A 26578-nucleotide genomic window follows, 5' to 3' on the forward strand; every position below is an offset into this window, starting at 1 on the left:
ACAAAGGTTGATCTCATCCATAACATCGGTAAGGAAAGCATGACCGAAGGTATGACTAAGCCTATCACACGCATTCTAGTTGTAGTTCTAGCTAAACGAGTAAGCAACATGCATCTCATCCAAAGCCTCTTTAAATTGCGACCTCTAAATTGACACTCGAAACCCCAAATCTTACACATGCTACGCTATGTCACGGCGCTCCCTATCGGTAGAGTAGTTTCAGAGCACGAAGATGTGTCAAATCCCTTTGGTATGTCCGACATGAACCCCTAGCCACCACGGCTACAAGAACACCCTAAGTGACCTATCTTAAGAATAGATCTAAGAACAAGTGCACCAAAGAAAGAACAAAATCAACAAAAGAGGTACTCCCAAGCGTCAACCCAGGAGATACTTGATCGCTAAATAGATCAGATGACATGAAGATATTATTCACATAATAGATTCATTTGGATCGTCACCACCGAGTACATACCATCGACGACTCCAACTAGCTCATGAACTCCACCATGACACAACCACGCACGGAGGCCATGGCGGATAGGGGCGGCCTAAGCCATCTCCTAGACAACTTCGAAGACTTGCGGCGGCCGTCGTCTCCCTCTGGTCTTGGCCCTAGGTTTTCGTCGAGTTCTGGGTGGATGGATGCCACGAGTTGAATAAGGTGCAAGCTATTTATGAGCCGAGGAAGCCACCGGTCGAAGGGGAGGCCGAACCGCCTCGGAAATGGGCTAGGCCGGCCAGCTCATGGGCCTAGGCAGGCTGGCCTACCCTCTTTCGGGCCCGCCTCGGTCTCATCTTTTGCGTATAGACTCCTCACATCTTCTAGAGTTTATGTCCTTCACGATTGCACCCCTTTGGACGTCGTTATCTTGGAGATATCTTCGAGGAAAGGATTGGATAGGGAATCCTACCTTAAATCTTCATTTGCTTTGCTTAATCCCGAAGTATCTTGATCTCATCTTCATGGGCTTGGTCCTTTGGGCTCTCTTGTAGGATGGATGTGCATGAATGGGCTTCGAATCAACATGGGCTTTGGCCTTCGTCTTTCTCCATGTTAGCGCTCGATCACGGGCCTCATCATTTCATGCTCCAAAATAGGCCAAAAACCTGCAAAAACGAAGTTCCTCCAAAATATATGTGCAAATGTGAAAATGACCAATAATTAGGCCGGGGGTTAGGACGGTTAGTGATTTTGATATTAAATTCATGCCATTATCAAGGATAAACAAGGGATAAAATGGGTACTTAAGAAGCGCCAACAGTATTCCGTGCGCTTGAGGATTTATTCATGGTTCTTGAAATACCAGCCACCCCAATTGGCGTCTAGGCAACATCGCTGTTTCCCGGTGGTGACGCTAGTAGGCGCCAACAGTGGGGGAAAAAGGGGAAGAAGGGGGAGATGCTTAGGAGCATGTAAGTAATTTTCATCCATTCAGGTTAGGCGTGACCATACATTCAAGACTAGGTTGTAGATGCGTCTCATCACATCCCAAGACAAAGGACCCTTTTGTCCCTGCGTTATCCTTTAGAACAACCCAAGAGCCCAGACCCTAGCCAGACGTGCCTCCCTGCCGCTACTCTGCTCGCCGCCAGCATTGCCTCCGGAATCTGCCCCTGCTCAGCACCCGTAATTGCCGCGGGCGCAAAAGGATGTCGCGTGTTGTAGATTCCTCATCTGGAAGGAGGCAGATGGCAGAGCTTCTTGGCGAGGAAACTGGGTTGCCCATAGTGATTTGCCTGAAGTGCTCAAGGGCAAGGGTCTGTGAGGCCTGGTCACAGAAGGAGAATTTGAACATCGGTCGGGTGTATATGAAATGTCCGGTCAGTGAATTGAGCTTTAATTTGGTTTTTGTGCTTTCAGATCTCTAATAGGGTGTAACCAAGGGTTTGTTGTTCATGCAGTACTGTGGTGACTTCAAATGGCAGAGGCGTTACTTGGATGATTTGATTAAAGCAAAGAAGGTCCAGCTACGTTTAGATGATCAAGATGGGATTCAAGAAGTCCAGTCCATGGAGCAGATCCATGCTGCTGGGAGCTCTGTTACCATGGGACCCCTCGGTGACAGTTTCGTGAAGAGCAATGAATTGGAAGCAAAGGTTGAGAGATTAACCCAAGCTATGATTTTCGGCTGTGTGTTTGCTTTAGCCCTTATTGCTATGTGAGTTGGTTATCTGTTGAAGTAGAATGTCATGATTAGGTGTTGGTTTCTACATTCCTAGCATCTGCTTTTGCTTGACTACAAGAAAATGGTAATTTCAAAAAAAAGTGTGTTTCCATAGTAAAAGACTTTGATTTTATATGCAGTTTACAAAAAGAATCAAGTAATTTCGACGTTTTACGAGGGACAAAGGCTAATCCAAATTTCAAATCGGATATAATAAAGAGAAACAATCATGTTCCCAATAAATGGTCGCAGCATTCATAAAGGGATTCCACTAACACCGACATGTGGGTCCATTGGTCAGTGCGACACCTGCGCCGCGGTTTCGAATTTTACCGGGCGCCAATTCTGCCGCCGAAGCCGAAAGCAATAGCGCGAAATGTCCCTCCTACCCCTCAAGAAAAAGGCCCACTGGCACCCGCTACCCCATCTCTTCAGGGTATTTGTGAGAATCTCCCCTAGCTCCCCATATCCATGGCCACTTCTCTAGCGCTTGGAACAGTTGCGCATTTCCCCTCCAGTCCACCTCTCGCCTTTCCTCTCTACCGCTCATCTCTACCGAAGGTCACCGACCCGATGCTGGCACCTCGTCGACGACGCTAAGCGCATCAGAGATGCTTCCCCGTCGACGACACTCATCGCACTGGATCTGCTACAACGTTGACAACGGGCGGCGCACCGGATCTGCTACCCCTTCGACGAATCCTGTCCCACTGGATCTGCTACAACATCGATGACGGCCCGCTCACCGGATCTGCCACCCCTTTGACGAATCCCGTCACACCGGCTCTGCTACAATGTCGATGACGGCAGTCTCACCGGATCTGCTACACTCTCGTCAGCCAGTATCTCCTCACCGGATCTGACACAAGTACGAATAATGAACGATATTAACATTAGTGGGTTCTTATGAGCTAATATATTTGCACTTCTTATTAGAAGCCGCACTATTTCCCTCTTGCTTAATTTATTGAATGCTTGTGAATTCTCCCTTTCAAAGTGTACAGATTCCTAGTAAGTTCTATGGAAGGAGGACAAGAGGTGCTGCCTGTAGGAATATGGGGTAGCAAAAACAAAAATTTTCTACCACATAAACAGGGATTACTGCAGTTATAGATCATGGGATTACCACTAGATGCGCGGTTGCGGAACTTCTGTAGCGCGTCGGTGTAGTGCAGATGAAAGCCGGCAGTGCAGTTGCGTGAACCACCTCACGAACGGCTCGTCCTTGTGCAGCAAGCGCAAGACCTCCACGAAGTCCACACGTACGGGAAGAAGCGCCGTGATCCGGACTGCTAGGTCCGCGAGGGCGACCTAGGGCTTGGCGCACAGGAGGGAGGGCCAGTACTGTAGCAGCGCTACTGTTCACGCGCGGTACTGTATCAGGGTACTGTTCACGCACGAGAAAAGGCTAGGGTTAGGGTTTTTAGGCGCCCCCCTCCTCTGTTTATATAGCCCCTTAGGTGGGCTGCCTTGGGCCCCACCTTGGGCGCCCTCTTTTGGGCCTAAAAGGCCCATTAGTGCACTAAGCCCATTCTAATTCGGATCTCATCCTTATCAGACTTTTTTCCCTTAAGTGTGTGATCCTATGGGCTCACATGCGAATAGACATGGCCCGCGTACTCTTACTCGGCCCAATAGTAGACAGTGGCCTCTAGCAAGACATGTCAACTCCTATGCGCACGTAAAGATCATATCAGACGAGCCGCCATAATATCATATACATGCTGTTCCCTTTGCCTCACGATATTTGGTCTAGCTTAAAGCCGACCACTCTTTCTCGATCCTGTGATTTGGAATCCTTGGTTAACTCTTAACCCTAGCATGGCCATGCATTTCCTGATCTGAATCACTCGAGGGGCCCAGAGATATCTCTCTCTCTCTTATAGAGAGGGGCAAATCCCATCTTTACCGACTATGTCTCACAGCATGCTTCTTGACAGACCCGAAAGCCACCTTTATAACTACCCTATTACGGTGTAGCGTTTGATGGCTCCTAAGTAAGTCGGTTCACATCTTGAGTACATACGACGATCTCAGGTCTTAGGACACATCGTACATATTGTGTAATGAGAAGTCATCATCTCGTGTTGGGTCAATTCAGTCTCATGTCTCACATGAGCCCACATTATTAGTTTGACATCCCCATGTCCATGACTTGTGAAACGTAGTCAATCAACTAATACATGTGCTAGTCTAATATTCATATGTGTCCTCACATGAACTCCGACTAGGAACATTTTAGAATATCCATACAGGTAAAGAGTTTCACTAATACTTCACATAAGCATTAATCAATACAAGTTGTCATCCATGGATATTCAAGGAACACTTTATTAATCATGAATACAAGGAAATATGATTGCCTCTAGGGCATATTTCCAACACTGCCATGGCGCTAGGAGGTAGGGAATCGAAGAGGAAGAGGTCAATCGTTCCTGCAGCTTCAACACGGGTACTGCGGTCATCATTAGCACGTCAACACCCTATGCCTGAACAGTTTTCACCCAGTGCAGAAAATAGTAGTGGAGGTGAAAATGTTGTGCAGGAAGAATTGGCAACAGCTACGGACAACAGTAGCTGTCAAGAGAACTTGAACAATCCAGATGGTGCTAATGGTGTCAACAAAACAGAGACTGGACGGAATACCGACTCTAGGCAGACTAGTTCCCGCTCTGAAGGTTGGTTGTTGTGTTTCACTAAAGTGTTTTAGAGCTGTTGGTTTTTAATTTTATGAATAATGGGAATTTGAATGAAATCACTGCAGTACCTCCGCAAAGAGGTGGCCGGAGGAAGATAACCAGGAGAGTTTTGCTTGACAAGATGACCAAAGCTATGGGAAGAAGGATGCCCATATCTTTGCTGAGGGGAACCTAAGGCCGCATGAACCAGTGCAAGCTACCAAGTTTGCATCAGAGGCTGGTGTTATCGTTAGGTCTCAAGTTCCTACCTTGACCCATTGGAATCAATACATGGAACATACTATGCATTTTGATGGCTTCATGGGAAGGCTATCTATGAGTGCCTACGTACTAGTTCTTTTACATTCAACTCTTTTTCCTATGGTAGTTGTGCAACTCGGATTTTATTTTTGATCACCAGGGGAGGTTAGCAATGGACACAAGTGACAAGGCAACGGCAAATGCTTGTGCTAGCATATTCAAGGCAGCCATACGGCAGAACCGGTATAGATTGAAGCAAGATTACTTTGTTAGCGTCTCTGCTAATGAGATCCCTGCAACCTCTCCTCTGCCCACCATGAATGATGGATAGTGGCGTCAACTTGTTCACATGTGGTCATCTCCAGAGAACAAGGTATTTTCTCTTAGTGTGCTTTCAAATATGTACTTATGATGTATACCAACACTTGCATCTCTTGCAGGGAGTTTCAGACCAGAACAAGCAAAACCATGCTAGAGTCAAGTGTCCTGTAGCAATAGGATCTCGCTGCTACGTTGCTCATATGCATTCATACGTAAGTGTCAACACTCTTGTGATGCAATCTCTCGACTCTTCTGCTTCCTTGAATGAGTACACACATACACCTCAGATGTCCCTCGAAGTAAGTCCCATTATCAGCTATTCCTGGTTTTGCTGTTTGTCTGACCACCATTTTTGTGCATCCATCAGAACAAGAACAAGGAGAACTTTATAAATGCCACTAAATTCAACGAGGAGGAACCCCGGGAGCAAGTTGGTGAAGCTGACGAAGAAATTGATGCCGTGGAAGCCTTCAAGGTCTGCCATACCAGCCGCAAGAAGGGTATGAGCGACGGGCCAGGGAAGCAGTTGTAAGTCTCAGAACATGTTTATTTTCTTTTCCATGATTTATCTAACTTGATTGACGTTTGTACATGTAATTTATGTTTGATGCCATGCTCAACAAGTCAGTACGAGCAAGTCTTACAAGATTCTTAAACGGTTCATCAATTCTTTTGTACTTTGTCCAACACTGTCTTTACATGCTGCATCGTAATCGTATATTTTACACTCTCTTTACATTACCACTATTTACTAGCAATTATCCAATATACTTTTGTTCCGAGTCTCATAAATAGTTCATTTTTTCCATTTTATAATTGTCAATGGAAACTATGCGGGCATAAGTGGAAAATCATGATGGTTCATGAGAGGGCACCGACGCAAACTTTTTACATGAGAGGGAACGAGGGTTTAGACCAAAAAATCAAGAAAATAGTAAATTTTCGTGGCGGTATATGGAAAACCTTCAGGAAAATACATTTTCGTGGTGGATTTTGATGCACCTTCACGAAAATAAAAAAATTAATGATGGTTCCTTAATGCCTCCCACGAAAATATATCACCGTCATGGAACTTCGATTTTCTGGTAGTGAAAGGGTCAATTTCTTATTTAAAAAAAAAAACAGGATCGGATATAGGAGGGAAAGTCATGGCCAGTTTTATGTAAAAAATGTAGTATGCATTTTTCAAAATCAGAAACAATCATGATTGGACGATTTGTTGCTCAGATTTGATTAGTATCCGATCGTGCCATATACTACTACAGTTCGGTGATATACAAACAATCCGTGAATTGACTATTTTTTTTCTCCTCTCGGTTAGATTTGATACGCTTCATCATTTCCCGATCCATTTATTTTCGGATTTGGTGGTTGCTCAAAAATCACAATAATCCACCGCACACGCTCCATCCAGCCATGGCCCCCCACGCTTCATCTCCCAACCCTACGAGGAGGCCGCCGCCACGCTGATGTGCTGAAAAAAAAGAAGGCAGAGATCCCGCGCGCAGATCACACGCCATGGTGCCCTCGTCGTCCCGCCCCCGCCGCAAGGAGCCGTCGAGGCCTCTGGCGGCGCTGCCGTCCAAGAGCCCCGAGGCGCCGCCCGAGCAAAAGAAGAGGAAGACGCCGCCGCCGCATCCGCCCGAGGCGGAGCCGCCCAAGCGGGTGTTCCAGCGCACGTGGCCTCCCGGCGACGAGATCCGCATCCTGGAGGCCATCGCCGCGCACCGCCGCGCCCACGGCGGCGACCTCCCAACTGCCGCCGTGCTCCTCGCGGCGCTCGACGGCCGCCTCGGAATGAAGGGCGTCGGCGCCTGCGATGTAGGCAAGAAGCAGCGCAGCCTCATGCGCAACTACCATCGCGACGCCAAGAAGGCCGCACCACCGGCAGATGAGCACGAGCGTCACCTTTACTTCCTCTCCAGGGACGTGTGGGCCGACGACTCCGCGCCCAAACCACCTGTCGCTCAGGCGAAAAGCGTCATGGGAGGCTCCCCGTTGAAACCACGGACCACCGAAGCCACCAAGGACGGAAGCAAGGATCCCACCCAAGCGAAGAGCGCCGGCGAGCCTACCAAGGACGAGTCCAAGCCCAGGACTTTGGATGAGATGCGTGAGCAGTACCCGTACCTCGTTGATGAGGCTATGGTCCTCGTGGATCCACCGATCCTCCAGCAACTCCTCCCCAGCATTGAAGACAACCAGGCCCAGGCACTGAACAAGAAGATCAAGAAGGCGAGGAAGCAGCTCATCGAGGCCATCACGGAATCGGTAAATACAATACACCCTTCTTGCCCTTAATTAATTAATATCAAAGTTTGGGAAGGGCTAGGATTTCCTTTTTAATTGCTTGGTTGTGCTTAGGTTTCAAGATTTCTGGTCTGAATTTGTTTAATGATTCTGGTTGAAAAGTTTCATGTTTTCTAGTCCTTGACTAAGAATTGAGTTCATAAAGTTGCATGTTTTCTTGTCTGGCTCCCAGCTTCCAAGGATGAATTTACATGACTAGGCAATCTCAAAGTACTACTTAACTGTAAACTATGGATATTTGATAGTGAAAAGAACATGGCAAATCTTTTTGTGCAGTTCTAATCATCGCGTGCATTTAGTTTGCCTTGGACACTGTAAAATATGGGGTGCTTCACTATTGTCAAAATGCTGCCCTTGTTATTTCCCACATTATGATGACCACCCTTTCCAAGGCACTGATTGTCCACTTTAGCACAATTAGTACAATGTGGAAAATTCTGTGTAGAAAAAGGTATTATTTTCAGCAAAATGTTCAAGTGAGATTAAAGTTAACTAACAAACTTCCTTCTTTGAAGGTACCAAATTTGGCAAAGAATTGAAATATGTGATGTCAAACACAGCAAAATAAACTAAAACTCGTCAATAATATTGGTCTCCCCTTTTGTCTTGGTAGCTGCCATTTGTATTGAATCTTTTTCCTGCTCATCATGAAATAAAAAATACACATTTTTTTAGGCGATAAAAAAATTCTATGCTAACAGATGAATGTTAGATTTGTGTTACCCTTAATGGGGCGTATTTATTTACCTTTTACAAGTGATTTTTAATTTATCATGTACCTTTTTTCTCAAGCATGCAGGAGAGCTGCGTACTATTGTATTAATCGAAGAGGAGTCATGCATAGACCCAAACACACGCACACACCCACTAAACCTGTAGGAACTTAATCATCTGTGCCTGTCATGGCAAGACTTGACCACAAAAGCCCTTTAAACAATAGAACCACTAGCTGTGTACCAGGTTACCAGCTATACTCCACAAATGGGCTTCCAGTATGACGAGAGATATAGTGCCACAGGCATGCTAGGGGCATCTCCATGGAACATACAATCATTTCCAAGTTTTCAGATGGTCCAAGTATCAAGGATTATAAGGGAATTTAGACCCTTTTGCGCATCACTGCTAACTGTCAAAGACGCCTTGTCCCACAATGCATCAAAAGAAGAGTCGACCTGTGGGGCAAGCATTGCAAGGCTGCTCTGCAGGAGTTCAAACCAGAATTGTCTTGTGGTGTTGAATACTCTCCTCCTGATCACATAACACACATCGGTCTGGGTGAGGAAGGTCTCGCCGAGCGAACCTGTCTGTTGTCTACTATCAGTTGTGAGCAGCCAGCCACATAAAGAAACGACATTAGGAGGTGCCCAAGACTTCTAGATGCGTTCATAGGGAGCAAAGCCGATGGCACCCTCAAATTATGCATTTTATGCAGATTTGGCAATGTAATCTGCTGAGGCGGATAGTCTCAAAATATGCTTATCCGAGGTCCCTTGCAACTTCTCATCAGGCAAAGATCCTGAACCTCTTGGCCTCCACGACAGCTGCTTCGCCGATACCGGCGAACTACCGCGGTGGGTTAGGCGACCCAAATTGGCGCACTGCCATGGCCGAGGAGTTTCAAGCTCTTGTCGACAATGACACATGGCACCTCATCCCTCAACCCCCTAGCGCCAACATTGTGACAAGCAAGTGGATCTTCAAACAGAAGTACCACACTGACAGTACTCTTGCCCGACAAATTGGGTGGTCTGTGGCTTCTACCAACGCCATGACATCGACTACGATGAGACCCTCGGCCACACCATCAAGCCAGCAATGATTCGAGTTGTCCTCATCATCGCCGCCTCACAAGCCTGGTCCATTCACCAGCTAGATATGAAGAACATGTTATTTCATGGACACCATGACAAGACTGTCTATTGCTAGCAGCCTCCTGGCTTTGTTGACCCTATTGCGCCTGACCATGTTTGTCTTCTGCAGTGATCACTCTACGGTCTAAAGCAGGCACCCTGAGTGTGGTACAAGAGGTTCTCTACCTCGGCTTCACTGCATCAACCTCAGACACATCTAAACATCGAGGGTGATCATATTGCCAACCTGTGTAGATGACATCATCCTCACTGCATCCTTGGCAAACCTTCTCCAATGCATTACCGACCATTTTCACTCAGAGTTCATCATGACGGACCTTGAGCGACCTTCATCACTTCCTCAACATTGCCATCACGCACTCCTTCAAAGGCCACTCTTGTCCAATCCTCGACACCTATTGACACTCGGGCCAATCCTGGTATAGGAGTCTCGATAGAGAACTTCAGTACCTGATGCTCACTCGGCCCGGTCTAGCATATGCCATCCAGAAAGTGTGCCTCTTCATGCATGTTCCCCGGGAGCCTCACCTCATGCTGATCAAGCGCATCCTCCTCTATGTGAAGGGCACACTCTCCTCCAGACTCCACATCGGCACGGAGCTCACCCTGACGCTGACCGCCTAGTCCAACACAGACTAGGCTAGCTGCCCACACTCTCGACGCTCAACATCTAGCTATTGCATCTACTTCCACGATAATCTGGTGTGTTGGTCATCCAAACAACAGACCACCATCTCCCGTTCAAGCGCAGAGGCTATGTACGACGTCGTCGTCAAGTGTTGTTGGCTCCGTCTGCTGCTCCAGGAACTTCGTGCTCCTCTCTCCACAGCGATTGTTGTATAATGCGATAACATTAGCACCGTCTTCATGATCGCTAACCCTGCCAATCACGATCGACATCCACTTCTTGCACGAGAAGATCACCTTGGGGAATGTCCGTGTCCTTCACATTCCTTCGTCCCATCAGTACCTGGACATCATGACCAAATGGCTTCCTGTACAATTGTTCACTAACTTTAGGGTCAGTCTTTGCATCCGCGATCCTTTCGCCACGACTGCAGGCGGGTATTAGGAATTATAAACCTTGATTCTAGCTGTAGTTATAGTTGTGTTTATAGCTGCGTGATAGGTGATATTACCTTCCATGTATACTCAACCATATTGGCTTTATATATGAAATCCACCCCCTGATTGGGTGTGAAGTGTCTCTATAGGTTGGTCATTTCCTCTCTATTAATACAAAGATATCCAGCTCTCCCGCATGTTCAAGAAAAAAATTGTTTGTGTTACATACTTATATCACCCCTCTAATTCCAAAAGAATAACACTATCTAGGGGCACATATTCTCATACTTTCTTTTGGGTGCTAATTTGTTTTATTACTGATAGTAAGATCCTACGTTGCCAGAATATATAACATTAGGATATTTCAACAACAGGTGAGGCTTGGTACCAAATCTCATTCACGGGATAAAGTGGTATTTTGGGAAAGTGCAACTTTGCCAGTCGTATGATGGATTGGACACACAAAAATATGAATAGGTTTTGTGAAATAAGATTTAAAATCTATTAGAATAGAAATAACATGTCAAAGCTTCTTATTTGGGTTGTGCCCATGCTCTACAACCAGATGGATTCCCGCATATTGCATTTCATGCTTGCTGCATAGAATACATGATTTCTAACAACACTTATTTCATGTGCTCCCAAATTTAGATACCGAGGAGTTTGTAATTTGCCTTCTTATGCAGTGTAAATTTACTCCGCTATCTTTCAAATGAGAGCTTGATAAAATCTTGTAGAAGTAACTCGATTGATGAACTAGTTTTAATAACCTACTAGTTAGTAGCCTTTCAGACAATGTATTTAATGCAGGTTGCTTATGTCAAAAATGGGTTGACATGTATATACACATCAACGATAAGATATAAGATGCTTCTGAAAGAATTGGAGCCTAGACTATGGCTAGAAAATAATGAAAAAACTAGACCGGCGGGGAAAGACAGAAGAAATCTCAGAGAATTTGTAGGAGGAATAGAGATGTGTATAATGGATTGATTGTATTGCACTAAGGCCTAGGCCAGTATATATTGGAGTACATGACTTGGAGGGCAAGCCTCCTATGGTATGATAGAGTTCAGATATCATCCAAATCTACCTATTATAGAGATATCCCAAATATACTCTAATATTCCCCCACAGTCACAGTGGGAGCACTACAGACGACGAGACTGGAGAAGAAGCCAAAGATAGGAACCAAAGGATTGACATCCCCCACAGACATAACCTCAGTGCAGTATGAATGCTGTGATTGGAGCAAAACTGGCGAAGTCTCATGTGGATGATAGCCCTTTGTGCTAATGTCGAGGTAGCCGAGACAAGGGTGAATAGCCATGGTCGAGGATGCCGAGCGTATGGTAGACGTGGTCGAGGTAGCCGCACATGTAGTCGCTGGTGCGCAAGGGGGCGCCAAACAGTGGTGGCACGGAAGCGCTGTAGACGTAGGCGGTGATGCGTCGAGGACAAAGTGAGGATGATGCCATCAGCCAAGGCAAGTACTGGGTTTGCCAGACCCAGTAGCGCGTCAGGGACGAAGGCACGTGCCGTGTTGCCAATACAGATGTATAAGGGAGAGTGCACAACCAAGTCGCAGAATGTAGGGGACCAGCAGATGAGGTGTCGACAACAGTTGTGGTGTAGAACGGCGAGCGAGAAGAAGCCGAAGTAGCCCGCGGTTGTCGGAGTAGGCGAAGTAGAGACGATGGTGGTGGCAACGAGGTCGTGCTAGACAAAGCGTAGAGATAAAGTAGCCAAGCACTAGCCCAAAGGCCTGCTAGCTTGGCGTAGTGGTCGCGGTGGCGGCAAACAGCATGACGAAGACCATGTGCGCAAGGAGCAGCGACGCGAAGTCGGCGACGAGGTCGTGGACGTGGCCGGCAACGGTGAGGATGCAACGACGAAGAAGACCACAGTTGGCATCACTGCTCCCCGAAGAGTCGACGCATCGACAGTCCTCCGTACTCCATGAAGGAGCACAATCGATGAGGACAGATGTCACGGGAGCTGGGTGGATCATGCACGTTGGCTGATCAGACTGAATAGCGTGAGGCAAGACGACGGTGGGCGATGCCGGTGATGACGAGGACGAGCTAGCGAGGGTCGACGTGCGGACGAAGCAGCAAGGAGGGTGGTGCATACAGTGTCCCCTAGGGCGTCATTCATGTTGCCGTGCCGCACAGTCATAGGCAAGAAAGTAGCCGGTGAAATCGATGCTGATGTCGAGGTAGAGGTGCGAGGTCGACGAGCGACGCAATCTCGATCTCTGATCGGGCAAAAGAAAAGAGACACAGCAACATATCATGTAGAACCCCGGGTGCACGTAGCCGGCAGGGAGCCCTCACCTTTATCTGCTTCCATCTCTTCTGCCCATCACGACCAAAAACTAGAGTGCTAGAGAGAAAGAATCAGAGGGCGGGGACAGTCCGGCAGGCAGCGATGTGGAGGAGCGGGGCGGATCCCGTCGAGGTGGTTGCGGATCCCACCAGATCGAGCGGCTCCCTGCCTGGAGCCGTGGAAGATCTCGCCGGGTCGGGTGATTCCGCCTGGAGCAGCAACGGATCCCGCTCGGAGGTGGTGGCGCCCGGCGGCGGATTCCGCCAAGGCGGGCGGCGAGCCGTGGCCCGAAGGGGGACGGCGAATCCTGCTCGGAGGCCGCGGCGCCGATGATGGAGGGACAAGGTGAAGCGGGAAGTTGCAAGGGGGATTCATCGGCAACGGGCGGAAGTAGCACTCTACAGCCCCTGCTGCCACCATGACAGCAAGAGTAGGATGCGACTGCTGCAGCTTGCTGCGACTGCCACCACGACAGCGCGGAACGGAGTTGCCGTCGACAGCTTCCATAGCGGGTGATGAGGTATGACCAGGGTTTTCCTAACCGACTGTTTGCACCGAACCGGCGCCCACCGGTTCCGGTTTACCGGACCGGTTTGACCGGTTAACGGTAGAAACCGGTCAAATTCAAATTTGAATTCAAAAAACTCAGTTCAACCAGTTCGTACAGGTATACCGGCCAGTTAGACCGGTTTATCGGCCGGTTTGACTGGTAACCGGTCAAATTCAATTTTTTTCTTTTTTGGTTTAAATTCAAATGCCCGCAAAGTATACTAAATAAATGTTTGTATAACATATTTTAGTCTAAATGAACCCTCCAACCCTCTTTTGTACTACTTTTACATTGTATTTGTATACTTTTGTATGCACGTTTTTTTTTGTTTAACTTCAAATCCCCGCAAACTATACTAAATGAATGAATTTTTGAGAAAATTTGACACCATTAGATTCGTCGCACCTTGAAGTATTTTTAGGATTTTTTTGGGAATTTTTCATTTTTTTGAATTTACATTTAAATTTTGAATTTGGGCCGGTTTGGTACCGGCCCAAACCGGAACCGGGCCGGACCGGTTTGACCGGGTTAGGTGAACCCTGGGTACGACTCGATCTACTGCTGCTTGACGCTGTGGTGGCGGCGGACTAACGGGATCTGTCGCGAAGAGGGGCACTGCCCTTGGCGGAGATCATGAGCGACCTCCCCAGGGGTGCGCTAGGTGGACGTCGAGGAGGCGCGCCGTGGAGGATGACCCGAGCGACGCAAGGAAGGCAGGGGCGCAGGTGGTGGTAGGGGAAGGTTTAGCCTAGGATCCCAAACCCTAGTCCCGGGATACCATGTAGAAGGAATAGAGATGTGTATAATGGATTGATTGTATTGCATTGAGGCCTAGGCCGGTATATATTGGGGTACATGACTTGGAGGGCAAACCTCCTACGGTACGGTAGAGTCCAAATATCATCCTAACCTACCTATTATAGAGATAAATATACTCTAATAGAATCTGGCTGAGAAAACCCCCAAACCCCGGCTTCACCCTATAGGGCCGCACCATAACATGGGCCGACCACTACCCACTGGGCTAGCAACCACTGTAACTACCCCCTAGTAGGAGGGACCAAACCAACCACAGTTGCCACTAGCCGGTGCCCTGCTACTATTTTTTGGGTTGCTAGCGAGGGTTTCTTTTTTTTTTGCTGCCACTAGGATTTAAACCCTGGTCGGTGTATTCCTCAAATGGGAAGCAAAGAGTGTTGGTGCTAGAAAATAAAAAGATTACTGCCCTTTGTAATCAATATTATTGCTGTATATATTTATTGAGTTTAGCACTTTTTAATTGATTTATTAAGTTTTAAGGTAAACAAGGCACATAATAAATGATTAGCGTTTTATAATCTTTTTTGGTATATTACAATCAAAACTTGGAGCTAATGAATATAACTTGATACCAATATGTAGGCAAGGATGAAAAACATGGAAACACCCACAATATCTCTATATCAATCCACTAAGCTTCAACCGGAAAAGCCAAGGATGGAGAAAAAGGATGGTGAGGATATTTGTGCTCAAGGACGATTGGAACGAGTGGAGCATGAAGTAGCGGAACTGAAACAACTTTTCATTGCTTCTCAAAATAATGTAGAGATTCATTCATCAGTGAAGTTATTTGCTTACATTTGATATATACATATACTACATGCATGCATAAGATGAATGAAATATTTCTGTCAATATTTACCTCCCCTTTTTTGTTTGTAGGCTATAAGATGTGAAAATGCAGAAAGTGGTCTTCAGTCAGTTGTAGCTGAAAATCAGATTTCATGCAATGTGATTGCCTTCCATTGTTGATTTTGTACTGCATTCCTTCACATCACTTTTTTTTTGTATCATACCAAGTTTATTTTATTGTAGATGGTACAAAAGAAGATAAAGGTACCAAATGGCTTGCCCCACGGAAAGAATAAGGAGGTTACATCTAAATATAAATATGATGGTGTCCTTCCCAGCAATGTCCCGTGCAACAATCCGGTATCTTCCCCTTTTGTTGCTTTGCCATTTAGATATATATAACAGAAATACTTTGGGAACATCCTCCTTTAGTTTATACCAACTCATGTTTTAGTCTAAACTTGAAAACTTCCAGAAGGGTGACACAATACTTTGTAGGTTATCCCTTCATTCTCCTTTTCTTTTTGCAAATTTGTTGCTAGTGCTGAGAACCAAAACAGTTGGTTAGCTATTTACCAAAGAAACTGTTTCCACAAGATATGTCGTCCACCTTTGATTAATCTATAGAATTTGACATATGTTTCCTCATTTGTACACAGAAACTGCAAATAAAGCCACCATTTAATACGCTTCATGGTAGGACAAGGAAGATTGATGCAGAAAGTCAGAATCAACGCAATGTGGTTAGCTTCCTTTGTATTTGTTATATTAGTGCTTTTTTTTGGAATATTTACATGCTTTTTGCAAATTTGTTGCTAGTGCTGAGAACCAAAACAGTTGGTTAGCTCTTTACCAAAGAAACTGTTTCCACAGGATATGTCGTCCACCTTTAATCTATAGAATTTGACATCTGTTTCATTATTTGTACACAGAAACTGCAAATAAAGCCACCATTTAATACGCTTCATGGTAGGACAAGGAAGATTGATGCAGAAAGTCCGAATCAACGCAATGTGGTTAGCTTCCTTTGTATTTGTTATATTAGTGCTTTTTTTTGGAATATTTACATTACTGAACTTGCAACATGCTTGATTACTTCTGTATAGGTAGAAGAAATGAAGCTTATGTTGTTTAGCACCAAAGATTTCTACAAATGTAGCTGTATACCTGTAACTTAGTGGTCTAATACGCTTTCATATTTCCTTCTGTTTAGGGTGGCAAAGAGGTTGTCTTGATTTCAGTAGGACGACCACGTACTCCAGTAGGCAAAGCTATTCTTGAACACAGTTCTCCATCTACAATAGTAGGGGGCATTGCACTTGGAACACAGTTTCGTAAGGTATTTCTAAGAGAGGTATTGCAATGGGATGCTCCACTGTTTCACAAATATGGGGGGATGAAGAAGATGTCTGATGCACTTTATTGCTCCATTCCATGGCCAAGTGTCCTAGTAATATCTTCAATTCATCATTTTAACTATTCTAGGTTATTTTTATTGCCACAGAACTAAAGAAGTAAAAATATTTTTTTTTGCAGGTTAAAGGTAATGCCATTGCTAGCAAGGCACCACTTTACCAACTGTCTCATCAACATATTATTAATTGCCTTCTGCTATGCGAAACTTGTGTTCTTCAAAAGTACCATGTGAATTTTCCTTGTATTTTCTCAGTTTTTGGTGTTTTATTGTTGACCACCTATATAGAGCTGTTGAACAATACATCTTTTAAGCAATTTCCAAAATTCTGCATTTGGTGTCAACTAGAATGTTGTTGGGAACATTCTCTAGTTTACATTGACTATTCTTTTTTTTATAAGATGTAGTTCTGAAGGCTTTTAAAAACATATTCCAAATTTTGGTTGTTTCCAAAATTTGCAAGACAAAAAAAAATTCCAAATCATTAATTTGGAGATGCATCTGAGCAGTCTTCTAAAAACAGATGCTAAGTTGCATGGAAAAGCTTGTGAGATTAGGTTCTATGTTTAGGAAATTGAAATTTTGATTTCTGAAAATTTACATGGAACAATGATTTGCTTGATGTTTTCTGTGACAATGGCTTCAACGTGGAATGCGTATGCTGCCACAGAATTGTTTTCTACGGCCAGCTATGTACTGGCCTCTTGTAAATAGGTTCATCCGATAGGGATGCTTACTGAGCATGCTGATCTTCTGGTTGCATGCATGCTAGCACTCACTGATTTTGTAGGTGTGTGCTCAATATTGTGTGAAGCATGCAATAGTATCATTAAATTCTATATGTATCTGATCTAGTTTTTTTATATAAATTGAAGTCAGTTGCTATCTTATTAGCGCAACAGCTAATTAATTCATTTGTGTCGTGTCATACAGGTCAGTAACAAAGCACCTCGCCGCCTCAAAATGGTGATGCGTCGTTTTGCAGATAACATCGATGTTGGGTAGTAATATATGCTATACTTTTTATCTTCAAATAGGTCAGGTGCTGGTTCTGTTCATATGGGTGAAAATGTGTGGTGCTTTTTTTTCTTGAACGGCGCATTCAGTGATGAAAAGGTCCCACTGTCATGACTGAATAGGGCCCTACATCCCGTAAGTGAATAGGCTCCCACAGGTCATAAGTGAATAGAGTTCTATATTTAATTTAGGGAAAAATCCGGTTTACACCCTTCAACTATCGCAGAAGTTCGATTTTCAACCTTTAACTACAAAACCGGACAACATAGGCCATCCAACTGTCAAAACCGGACAAATTTGGCCCCTAGGGTGGTTTTCTATTTTGTGAGAATTAAAAATATTCAATTTTACACTAAAAATTTATAAGTAATTCATTTTAAGTCAAAATAATTATGAAACGGGTATCAAAAGTTTTTTAAAAATGTAACATATCTGTTGTTATTGACTTGTGAGCTATTCAGATCTATTTTTTTTATGTTCATAATATTTGGTTGCTTGGAGTTATGCCTATTATTTTTAATAACTAAGATTCAAATGGAGCAGATAGGTTACATTTTTAGAAAAAATTTGGTACTAGCAGTTTCGTATTTATGATTTAAAATGAATTAGTTTTGATTTTTTAGATCTAATTAGATAATTAGATTTATTTAATTTTTTTACAAAATGCAAAACCACCTCAAGGGCCAAATTTGTCCAGTTTTGACAGTTGGATGGCCTATATTGTCCGGTTTTGTAGTTGAAGGTTGAAAATCAGACTTTTGCGATAGTTTGAGGGTGAAAATTGGACTTTTCCCTTTAATTTATGTTAAAACTTGAGGGGTCAAACACAACGTAATAGAGAATTTGTTTCTTTCAAATTCTATTTTGCAAAAAATAGAATTTTTTTGCAAAAAAATAATGTGCCTCGACTATTTTGCAAATACTACCTTCTATTTTCTAAGAATCACAATAGAAAACAGATCGCCCGGACCGTACTTTAAACGCATTCATACATTTTGCACATCAGTCCTTGAACTAATGTTAATTTCAGCACCTATCTTTTTTGCAAAAACACCCCCACCAGGCGCTTTTCATTTATCCCCTACCGCCACACCCGAACCATATCCCTCTCTGCCTCCTCCCCGCTACCGCCAACTCCCTCCCTCCCTCTCATGCTCCCCGCTGACACCTCCACTCTTCTCTTTGACTCCTCGCGGCCACCGCCTCTCTCCTACCTGGCTCCTTGCCACTGCCCTCTCCTTACCTCGACCACCGCCTCATGCCATGCGGATTCAATGAACCTGCTTGTAGTGCGGCCACCAGCAGAAGTGTGCGGCGATCCGGCGGACCCGCCTCCTGGACTACATTGCGCCGCTGTTGCACTGCACGGCCAAGCCGCGCCCCTCTGCTCCTATGCCCATGCAGGACCCGCGCTGCCGCTGCTCCTCCTGGTTAACCCTACCTCCCCTCTCCATCGTCGCCAGCCACACCCTTCAACCCCTTCCCTCCGGTACCTGCTCTAAATGGACACACGAAGCTATGGACAGCACCCTCATGAGGCGCCGGCGATCGCAATTGGCGCTAGAAGATCGAGCGGTACAGCCACATCTCTCTCTCTGTTTTTCTTCTTCTTCCAATGAGTTGTTTAGCTCGATCTCGCAGTTCTAGTGATTTTAGGGGAAGAGGATTTCCGTTTCTGTACAAAAGGGCATGATACGGAAGCACTAGCACTAGCACAGCACACTAAGCTGGTTGTTTTCGTTACCTTGCTACACAGATTTGAGGATTGCATCAATAGATGATTGTGCACCTTTCGTTCATTTTATGGACAACTTAAAAATAACCTAATATGACCCGTGCTGCCTCTGGTCCTCCTTGACCCTACTCGCCCTCTCCGTCTCTGTCACGGGTCACACCCTTCAACCCCTTCCCTCCGGCTACCTGCACTAGGGGGGCGCACGAAGCCATGGACTGCGCCCTCGGACAGGGCGGCAGTGATTGCCGACCAGCGCCAGAAGGTCGAGCGGTACTTCCACATCTCTCTCTATTTTTCTTCTTCCTTCAATAGGTGGTTTAGCTCGATCTTGCAGTTCTGGTGGTTTTAGGGGAAGAGGTTTTCTGCTTCTGTTACAAAAGGGCATGATACAGAAGCACTAGCACCGCACAATAAGCTGGTTGTTTTGGTTACCTTGCTGCACAGACATGAGGATTGCATCAATAGATGATTGTGCACCTTTCATTCATTTTATGGACACCATATAAATAGCCTAATATGACTAGGAGTTTCCCTGTGTGTTGGCAAATTGGGCAATGTGGGTCGTTTAAGTTTTCTTTGCATCTTCAATCGCAACATCTCAGTGTATGGAGATCTAACATTGTCCTATTGACACATATGAGAGTTTAGTCATGAGTGTGAATCCAAATAAGGCATTGCAACTTAAATGTTTGTTCAAGACTAAAGAATGTTTAGTAATTCCATTCTGAATGATGTTCAAGACTAAGGAAACAGGGATATGAAGGTTCAATAACTATTTTATTTATATAAGATCTACATGGCAAGTTATTGAGCAATCAATAATTTTCATTTCTTTGTTCTAACACATCGAATGATATCCATGTTTTTGCATCCTACGGTATAAGTAACCGAATCCTTCAGTGTCTTTTAGGTAAAAGGTTACTATAAATCAATAACTAGGATAAGTGATCCAGATCCTGTATGATGGAAAACTCCCAAAGCTGTAACTGAAAGCAGGAATTGGCTTAGGAATGGGATGATTGATTGAAGGGAGTACAAGGTACATTATATAGGCAAGAATCGTCTAGGGTTTATAGAACACACCCAATCAACGGTGATCCATGCCTATTACACATCAATCTACCATAAACCAAGGCAGCCAGGCCATTAAGCCAGCGCCCTAAGCCCATTGGGCCTAGCCCAATCTATCACGCTAACACCCCCCGCAGACTGATCGTCAGCCACTGAGCACGTTCAGACTGGACCTGAACTCCGTGAACACCGAAGATAGAAGACCCTTGGTGAAGATGTCTGCAAACTGAGAGGAGGTTGGTACGTGCAGAACCTTCAGATCACCGATGGCGACCCGTTCATGAATGAAGTGAAGATCAATCTCGATGTGCTTGGTACGTTGATGCTGGACTGGGTTGGAAGACATGTAGAGAGCACTGATGTTGTCACAATACACCAGTGTAGCGCGACGGAGAGGGGCATGAAGCTCCTGGAGAAGCTGGCGCAGCCAAGATGCCTCAGCAACACCATTAGCTACTGCACGGTACTCGGCTTCAGCACTGGATCTTGACACGGTATTCTGACGCTTCGAGGACCAGGAGATAATATTGTCCCCAAGAAACACAGCATAGCCCGAGGTGGACTTGCGCGTATCCGGACAGCCTGCCCAGTCAGCATCAGTGTAAACCTGAAGATCAGTCTAGGAACATGGTCGCAGCAGAAGACCAAGGTGGAGGGTGCCTCGAACATAGCGAAGAATCATTTTGAGAGCCGCTAGGTGAGGTTCCCGTGGGTCATGCATATGAAGACAGACCTGCTGCATAGCATATAAGAGATATCCGGACATGTGAACATCAAGTACTGGAGAGCGCCAGCAAGACTCCGGAAATCCGTGGGATCTGAAACAGGGGCACCATCAGCTGCAGCAACCTTGGGATTAGTGTAAACCGGAGTAGAACACGGTTTGCACTCTGCCATCCCAGCACGATCAAGGATCTCCAGCATGTACTGTCTCTGAGAAAGAAGAAGACCATCACCACAGCGCTGAACATGCATACCAAGGAAGTGATGCAGCTCACCAAGATCCTTCATGGAGAACTCCTGCTGGAGAGCTGAAATAATCCGTCGAAGAAACTCTGGAGATGAGGCAGTGAGGACAATATCATCAACATAGAGCAGTAAGTACACTGTCTCGGATCCATGCTGGTAGACGAAGAGCGAAGTGTATGACTTGGCTTCCAGAAACCCAAGAGAGAGTAGATGTGTGGCAAACCGACTATACCAAGCTCGAGGGGCCTGCTTCAACCCATATAGGGACTTGTTGAGACGACAAAAGAAGTTCAGATGGGTAAGATCCTCAAAACCAGAAGGCTGCACACAATATACTATCTCAGTAAGCGTTCCATGCAGGAAGGTATTCTTGACATCAAGCTGATGGATAGGCCACTGACGAGAGAGAGCCAAAGAGAGGACTATCCGAACAGTGGCTGGCTTCACCACCGGGCTGAAGGTCTCCAAGAAATCCACGCCGGGTCGCTGAGAGAAACCGCAGAGAACCCAGCGCACCTTGTACCGCTCAAGAGATCCATCCGCCTAGAACTTGTGCTTGAAGATACACTTCCCAATGACTATGTTGACCCCTGCAGGGCGAGGCACAAGATCCCAAGTGTGATTCTACAAGAGAGCATCATGTTCTTCTACCATAGCGGCGCACCAATTGGGATCGGCGAGGGCGCTAAGGTAGGTCCTCGGGACGGGAGACAGAACTGCGGCGTGGAGGATGGGCCAAGCGGGCATCCTGTATCCACTCTTGGCGTGCATCGCCATGGTGTGCTCGTTGCTCATAGGAGCGACAGCGACGGCGCCCTTGGGCAAGGGAGCTGGGCTGGCTAGAGCAGGAAGAGGATTACATGGGCGGCGTGAGTACACCTTGGTGATGACGCGTGAAGGGAACCCGGGTGGCGAGCCGAGGGGCGCACGCGGTGCACTGGAGGATGTCGTGGTCGTGCGTGGCGCGGGAGGTGTTCACATGGCCTTGCCTGGGGTACCCGGCGCGCGACGTGCAGGCGGGACGTAGAGCGCGCGCACCGGGGACCCAGAGGAAGACACCGACGTGGCCGCGTGTGGCGCGGGAGGTGTCGACGTGGGCCGTGGCGAGGTTGCCCGAAGCTCCAGGGGGCGCGCCTGGGGTACCCGGCGCACGGCGCGCAGGAGGGACGTAAAGCACGCGCACCAGGGACCCGAAAGAGGAGGCCAAAGGTGCCGTGGCGTCGGGGGTGGCTGCAGGGGGACCTGCGGCTGTCACAACTGGACAGGCAGGTGAGGCGCCGAGAGGACCTATAGGAGAAACATTATGCAGCGATCCAATAGGAACAGGCACAACATCAGTAGCATTCAAAAACTAAAGTCCGCACCCTGGAGAGGGCCATCACGCTCAGCAAAAGGGAAGGCAGTTTCATCAAAGATGACATGCCTAGAGATGATGACTCGATTTGTGGAGAAATCAAGGCAGCAGTATCCTTTGTGGTGAGCGGAGTAGCCAAGGAAGACATAGAGCGGGGGGCGAGTTTATGGATGGTAGTGGCAGAGAGGTTTGGGTAACATTTGCAGCCAAAGACCCGAAGGTGATCATAGGCCGCCGGTTTGCATAGAAGGGCAAGGTGCGGCGTAGAGAAGTCGAGAGTCTTGGTCAGCAAAATGTTAAGGAGTGAGGTCGCCGTGGAGAGGGCCTCGACCCAGTAGCGGGGAGGCATGGCGGCCTGAAACAGCAGGGAGCGAACGACATTATTAATGGAGCGAATAATACATTCGGCTTTACCGTTTTGAGGCGAGGTGTTGGGACAAGACATTCAAAATGAATGCCCCTAGTGAGGAAGAAAGTGCAGGTAGTGGAGTTTTCAAACTCTTTGCCATTGTCACACTGAATGGCCTTAACGCTAGCGCCAAACTGGGTGGAGGCGTAGGTGAGGAAGTTGGAGATCGCGCTGAAAGTGTCAAACTTAAATCGAAGAGAAAAAGTCCACAAGTAATGAGTGCAATCATCAAGTATGACCAAATAATATTTAAATCTCGAGATGCTAACAACAGGAGACATCCATAGATCACAATGAATAAGATCAAACTGATGAGTAGAACGAGATGATGATGCATGAAAGGGTAGACGAACATGGTGCCCTAACTGACAAGAATGACACAATTGTGAACAATCCTCTAGCTGAAAAGAGACACTAGACGTGAGCTTTGACCATGCCTCGTGACCAGGGTGGCCAAGACGCTGATGCCACAGTGGAGACGAAGCCTTGGCGACAAGGGAGCAGGCTGGTGGGAGGCGCAGGGGGTACAGCGGCCCAGAGCTATTGCACCTGACGATCTCGGTCTGTGACGGAAGGGCCTTCACAGAGCAACCAGCAGGGTCAAACTCAACAGAGCAATTGTTATCGATAGTAAATTGGCGAACAGAGATAAGATTCTTAATAATATGTGGTGATACAAGAATATTATTAAGATGTAATGAAGGAGATAACTCTGTGGAGCCAGTGGCAGTAACCTGGATAATAGAGCCATTACCAACAACAATAGATGAAGGAGTAGGATACCATGGGGAACATGCATGCGAAAGTATGTGAGGCAGAGATGTCATGTGAGAAGTAGCACCTGAGTCGAAGTACCACCTGAGTCGAAGTACCAATCGTAGGACGGGGGCTGATTCAGTGATGTTGTGCTGAATGCAGAGGCGAACAACTGCTGGTCCCAGGAGGTCAGGCCGGCCATGGGGTGATAGAGCCCTGGGGCAGTCCACTGGCTGGTCCCATCGGGAGGTGCAGGAGGCGCAGTGACCTGCTACTACTTGGGGGCGACGGGCGGCAGCTGCGGCTGAGCGAAAAACGCCTACTGCTGTGGAGGCCGTGCCGGCGGAGGGAGGGGCGCCAGGGGTGGGCGGGGACCAGGCCACATCTGAATGGTCCCTATCCACGGGTTGTAGAAGGTGGGCCAACCTGTGCTCCTGCCGCCAGACGTGGCACCGGCTTGCTGTTGCTGGGCGCTGGGGGCCTGCTGGCCTACGCCTCCTGTGCCGCTGGTGCTGCCTGTGCTACTGCTGTTGCCACCGCCGCGGTGCTTGTTGCGGCAGTTGGCGGACTTGGTGTTGGTCTAGGAGGAGAGGCCCCCCTAGAATTTGGGGCGGGCTGTTGCTGGGAGGCAGGGGCAGCAGACTTGACGGAGGCGGTGAGGGTGGCGGCCGGTGAAGACTGGCGATGCTCCAGGGTGATTTCCTCAAGAATGATGTCATCACGGGCTTCCAGGAAGCTGGGGAAGGGGCAGGCACACTGTAGGAGAGTCCCGACGTGGGTGAAGCGCTCATTGAGGCCACGAATCACATTGAGGACGAGAGTCCTGTTGGTGATGACCTCGCCGAGGGCGCTGAGATCGTCGTCCATCTTCTTCAGGCAGCGGCAGTACTCGGTGACAGAGAGGTCGCCCTAGACAAAGTTGCGAAACTTTGTCTCAAGCTGGATGGAGCGTGCCTCACGGTTGCCGAGGAACTAGGACTCCACAGCAAGCCAAGTGTCCCTGGTAGAGGTGCCATGGGAGGAGATGATCTCGGCCAGGTCGTCGGTGAGCGTCCCGAGAATCCAGGACTTGACCATGCAATTCATGTGAGTTCAGTCCGGGGAGACAGTAGCAGGGGCGTCGAGGTTGACGTTATCCTGGAGGGAGAACTTTCCAAGGGTGAGCAAGAATTGATCATGCCAGCGGTTCAAGTTACCGGAGTCGACGTCGAGCATGATGGAGACAAGGCTCCGGATGCTGGTGACGGCAATCGCCTGGGCATGCAGGTTCAGGAGGGCTGCAGCCTGGTGAAGAAGCATGGCGGCGTGGAGATTGGTGGGGTCGTCGTCGCCGTCGCGGGGAGGAGGCTTTGGGGGAGCGATGGCAGCCTCGGCGTCGGCGCGCTCGAGGGACGCACACGCCAGGGCGGCGTCGCGAGCGATGGCGGCGGCCGCGGCCTCCTCCTCAGCTTGGAGGGTACGCGCCATGGCTGCGTCATAGGCGTTCCGCAGCTCGTTGGCGAGACGCTGGGCTTCTAGGACGGCGGCGTTCGCAACCTCCTAGGCCGTGCGCTGGTCGATCTCGCCGTCCTGGGTGGCCTTGGCGGCGGCGGTGGCTGCGGCGGCGGCAGCGGCAGATGGGGAGGACGGCGGGGTCCCGGCCATGGCGCAGCACGGAGGACCAGCGCACGAGGGGAAGGAGGGCGCGCACGGCGAGGAGCCGGTGCGCGAGCACTACACGGTGAGGAGCCGGCGTGCTAGGGCAGCGGAAGGAGGATCCGAGGGACTCGGACTCTTGATACCATGAAAGCTGGAATTGACTTAGGAATTGGATGATTGATTGAAGGGAGTCAAGGTACATCATATAGGCAAGGATCGTCTAGGGTTAATAGAACATACCCAATCAACGTTGATCCTTGCCTATTACACATCAATCTACCATAAACCACGGCAGCCAGGCCATTAGGCTAGCGCCCTAAGCCCAGTGGGCCTAGCCCAATCTTTCACGCTAACAGCAACTTTCAGGTTGGATTGCTGAACCACATCATTGATGGCAGTCTTAGTTTATGTTCCTTTTGTGTTTGTATATCTGATTCACAAATTTCATGTTATTTGGTAGGTTGGCTGGGATGAGCTCACATCAAGTAAAAGGTGGAACAGAGTTTCCTATTGTGGGTTACATAAACATGGGTAGAGTTGCTTGCTATGTATAGCATGGTTCTTTGATTTAGAGCAGTCTGCTTACGAGTTTTGTCTCCTTGTGTTGTGTGGAATATTGTATCCTTCACCGGTAAGAAAAAGGGAGAACAGATACTTCTTTTCTTTGCACAGTTATATATGATGGCTCCTCATGTTGTGTAGAATATTATGTCCTTCACGGGTAAGAAAAAAGGAGAACAGATACTTCTCTGCTTTACAGAGTTATGTTCTTTGATTTTAGAGCAGTCTGCTTTTTTTGTTTTCTTGTTTGCACAATCACATGTTGCTGCTATGGTATTTGTTTGCGCACTCACAGATTGCTGCTATGGTAGGATTTATCATACATGACTTTCATCTTGCTTGCTGTGTAGAACATGGGTAGAGTTGCTTGCTTATGGCGTGGATCTTTGATTTAGAGCAGTGTGCTTTGGAGTTTTTTTTTTTTATGTTTCCACTGTTATTGCTATGGTTCGAGAGTAGCATGATTATTGCCATCGTCTTTTGGTCTACCT

The 26578-nt window shown here is 47.2% G+C and overlaps 1 protein-coding gene across 2 annotated transcripts; it reads left to right on the forward strand.

Moving 5' to 3' along the window:
• Positions 1 to 6810: 6810 nt before the first annotated feature.
• On the forward strand, positions 6811 to 17767 carry LOC120694234. Of its 2 annotated transcripts, XM_039977387.1 has the most exons (9): positions 6811 to 7699; positions 14954 to 15133; positions 15254 to 15322; positions 15407 to 15523; positions 15823 to 15906; positions 16096 to 16179; positions 16377 to 16613; positions 16700 to 16706; positions 17511 to 17764. In XM_039977387.1, exons 1-9 carry the CDS (start codon positions 6947 to 6949, stop codon positions 17516 to 17518), a joined length of 1539 nt encoding a protein of 512 aa, XP_039833321.1. In that variant the 5' UTR covers positions 6811 to 6946; the 3' UTR covers positions 17519 to 17764. The 2 variants fall into 2 exon arrangements, with proteins under 2 accessions (XP_039833321.1, XP_039833323.1); XM_039977389.1 differs by lacking the exon at positions 16096 to 16179 and having other exon boundaries at positions 17511 to 17767.
• Positions 17768 to 26578: the final 8811 nt, after the last annotated feature.

Source organism: Panicum virgatum, unplaced genomic scaffold (genome assembly GCF_016808335.1).
Source record: "Panicum virgatum strain AP13 unplaced genomic scaffold, P.virgatum_v5 scaffold_4331, whole genome shotgun sequence".
Lineage (NCBI taxonomy): Eukaryota > Viridiplantae > Streptophyta > Magnoliopsida > Poales > Poaceae > Panicum > Panicum virgatum.

Coding starts and splice junctions, on each gene's coding strand:
- LOC120694234 (XM_039977387.1), top strand. CDS start 6,947: ATGGTGCCCTCGTCGTCCCGCCCCCGCCGCAAGGAGCCGTCGAGGCCT. Junction 7,700..14,953: donor TCGAGGCCATCACGGAATCG/GTAAATACAATA, acceptor ACCAATATGTAG/GCAAGGATGAAAAACATGGA. Junction 15,524..15,822: donor ATGTCCCGTGCAACAATCCG/GTATCTTCCCCT, acceptor ATTTGTACACAG/AAACTGCAAATAAAGCCACC.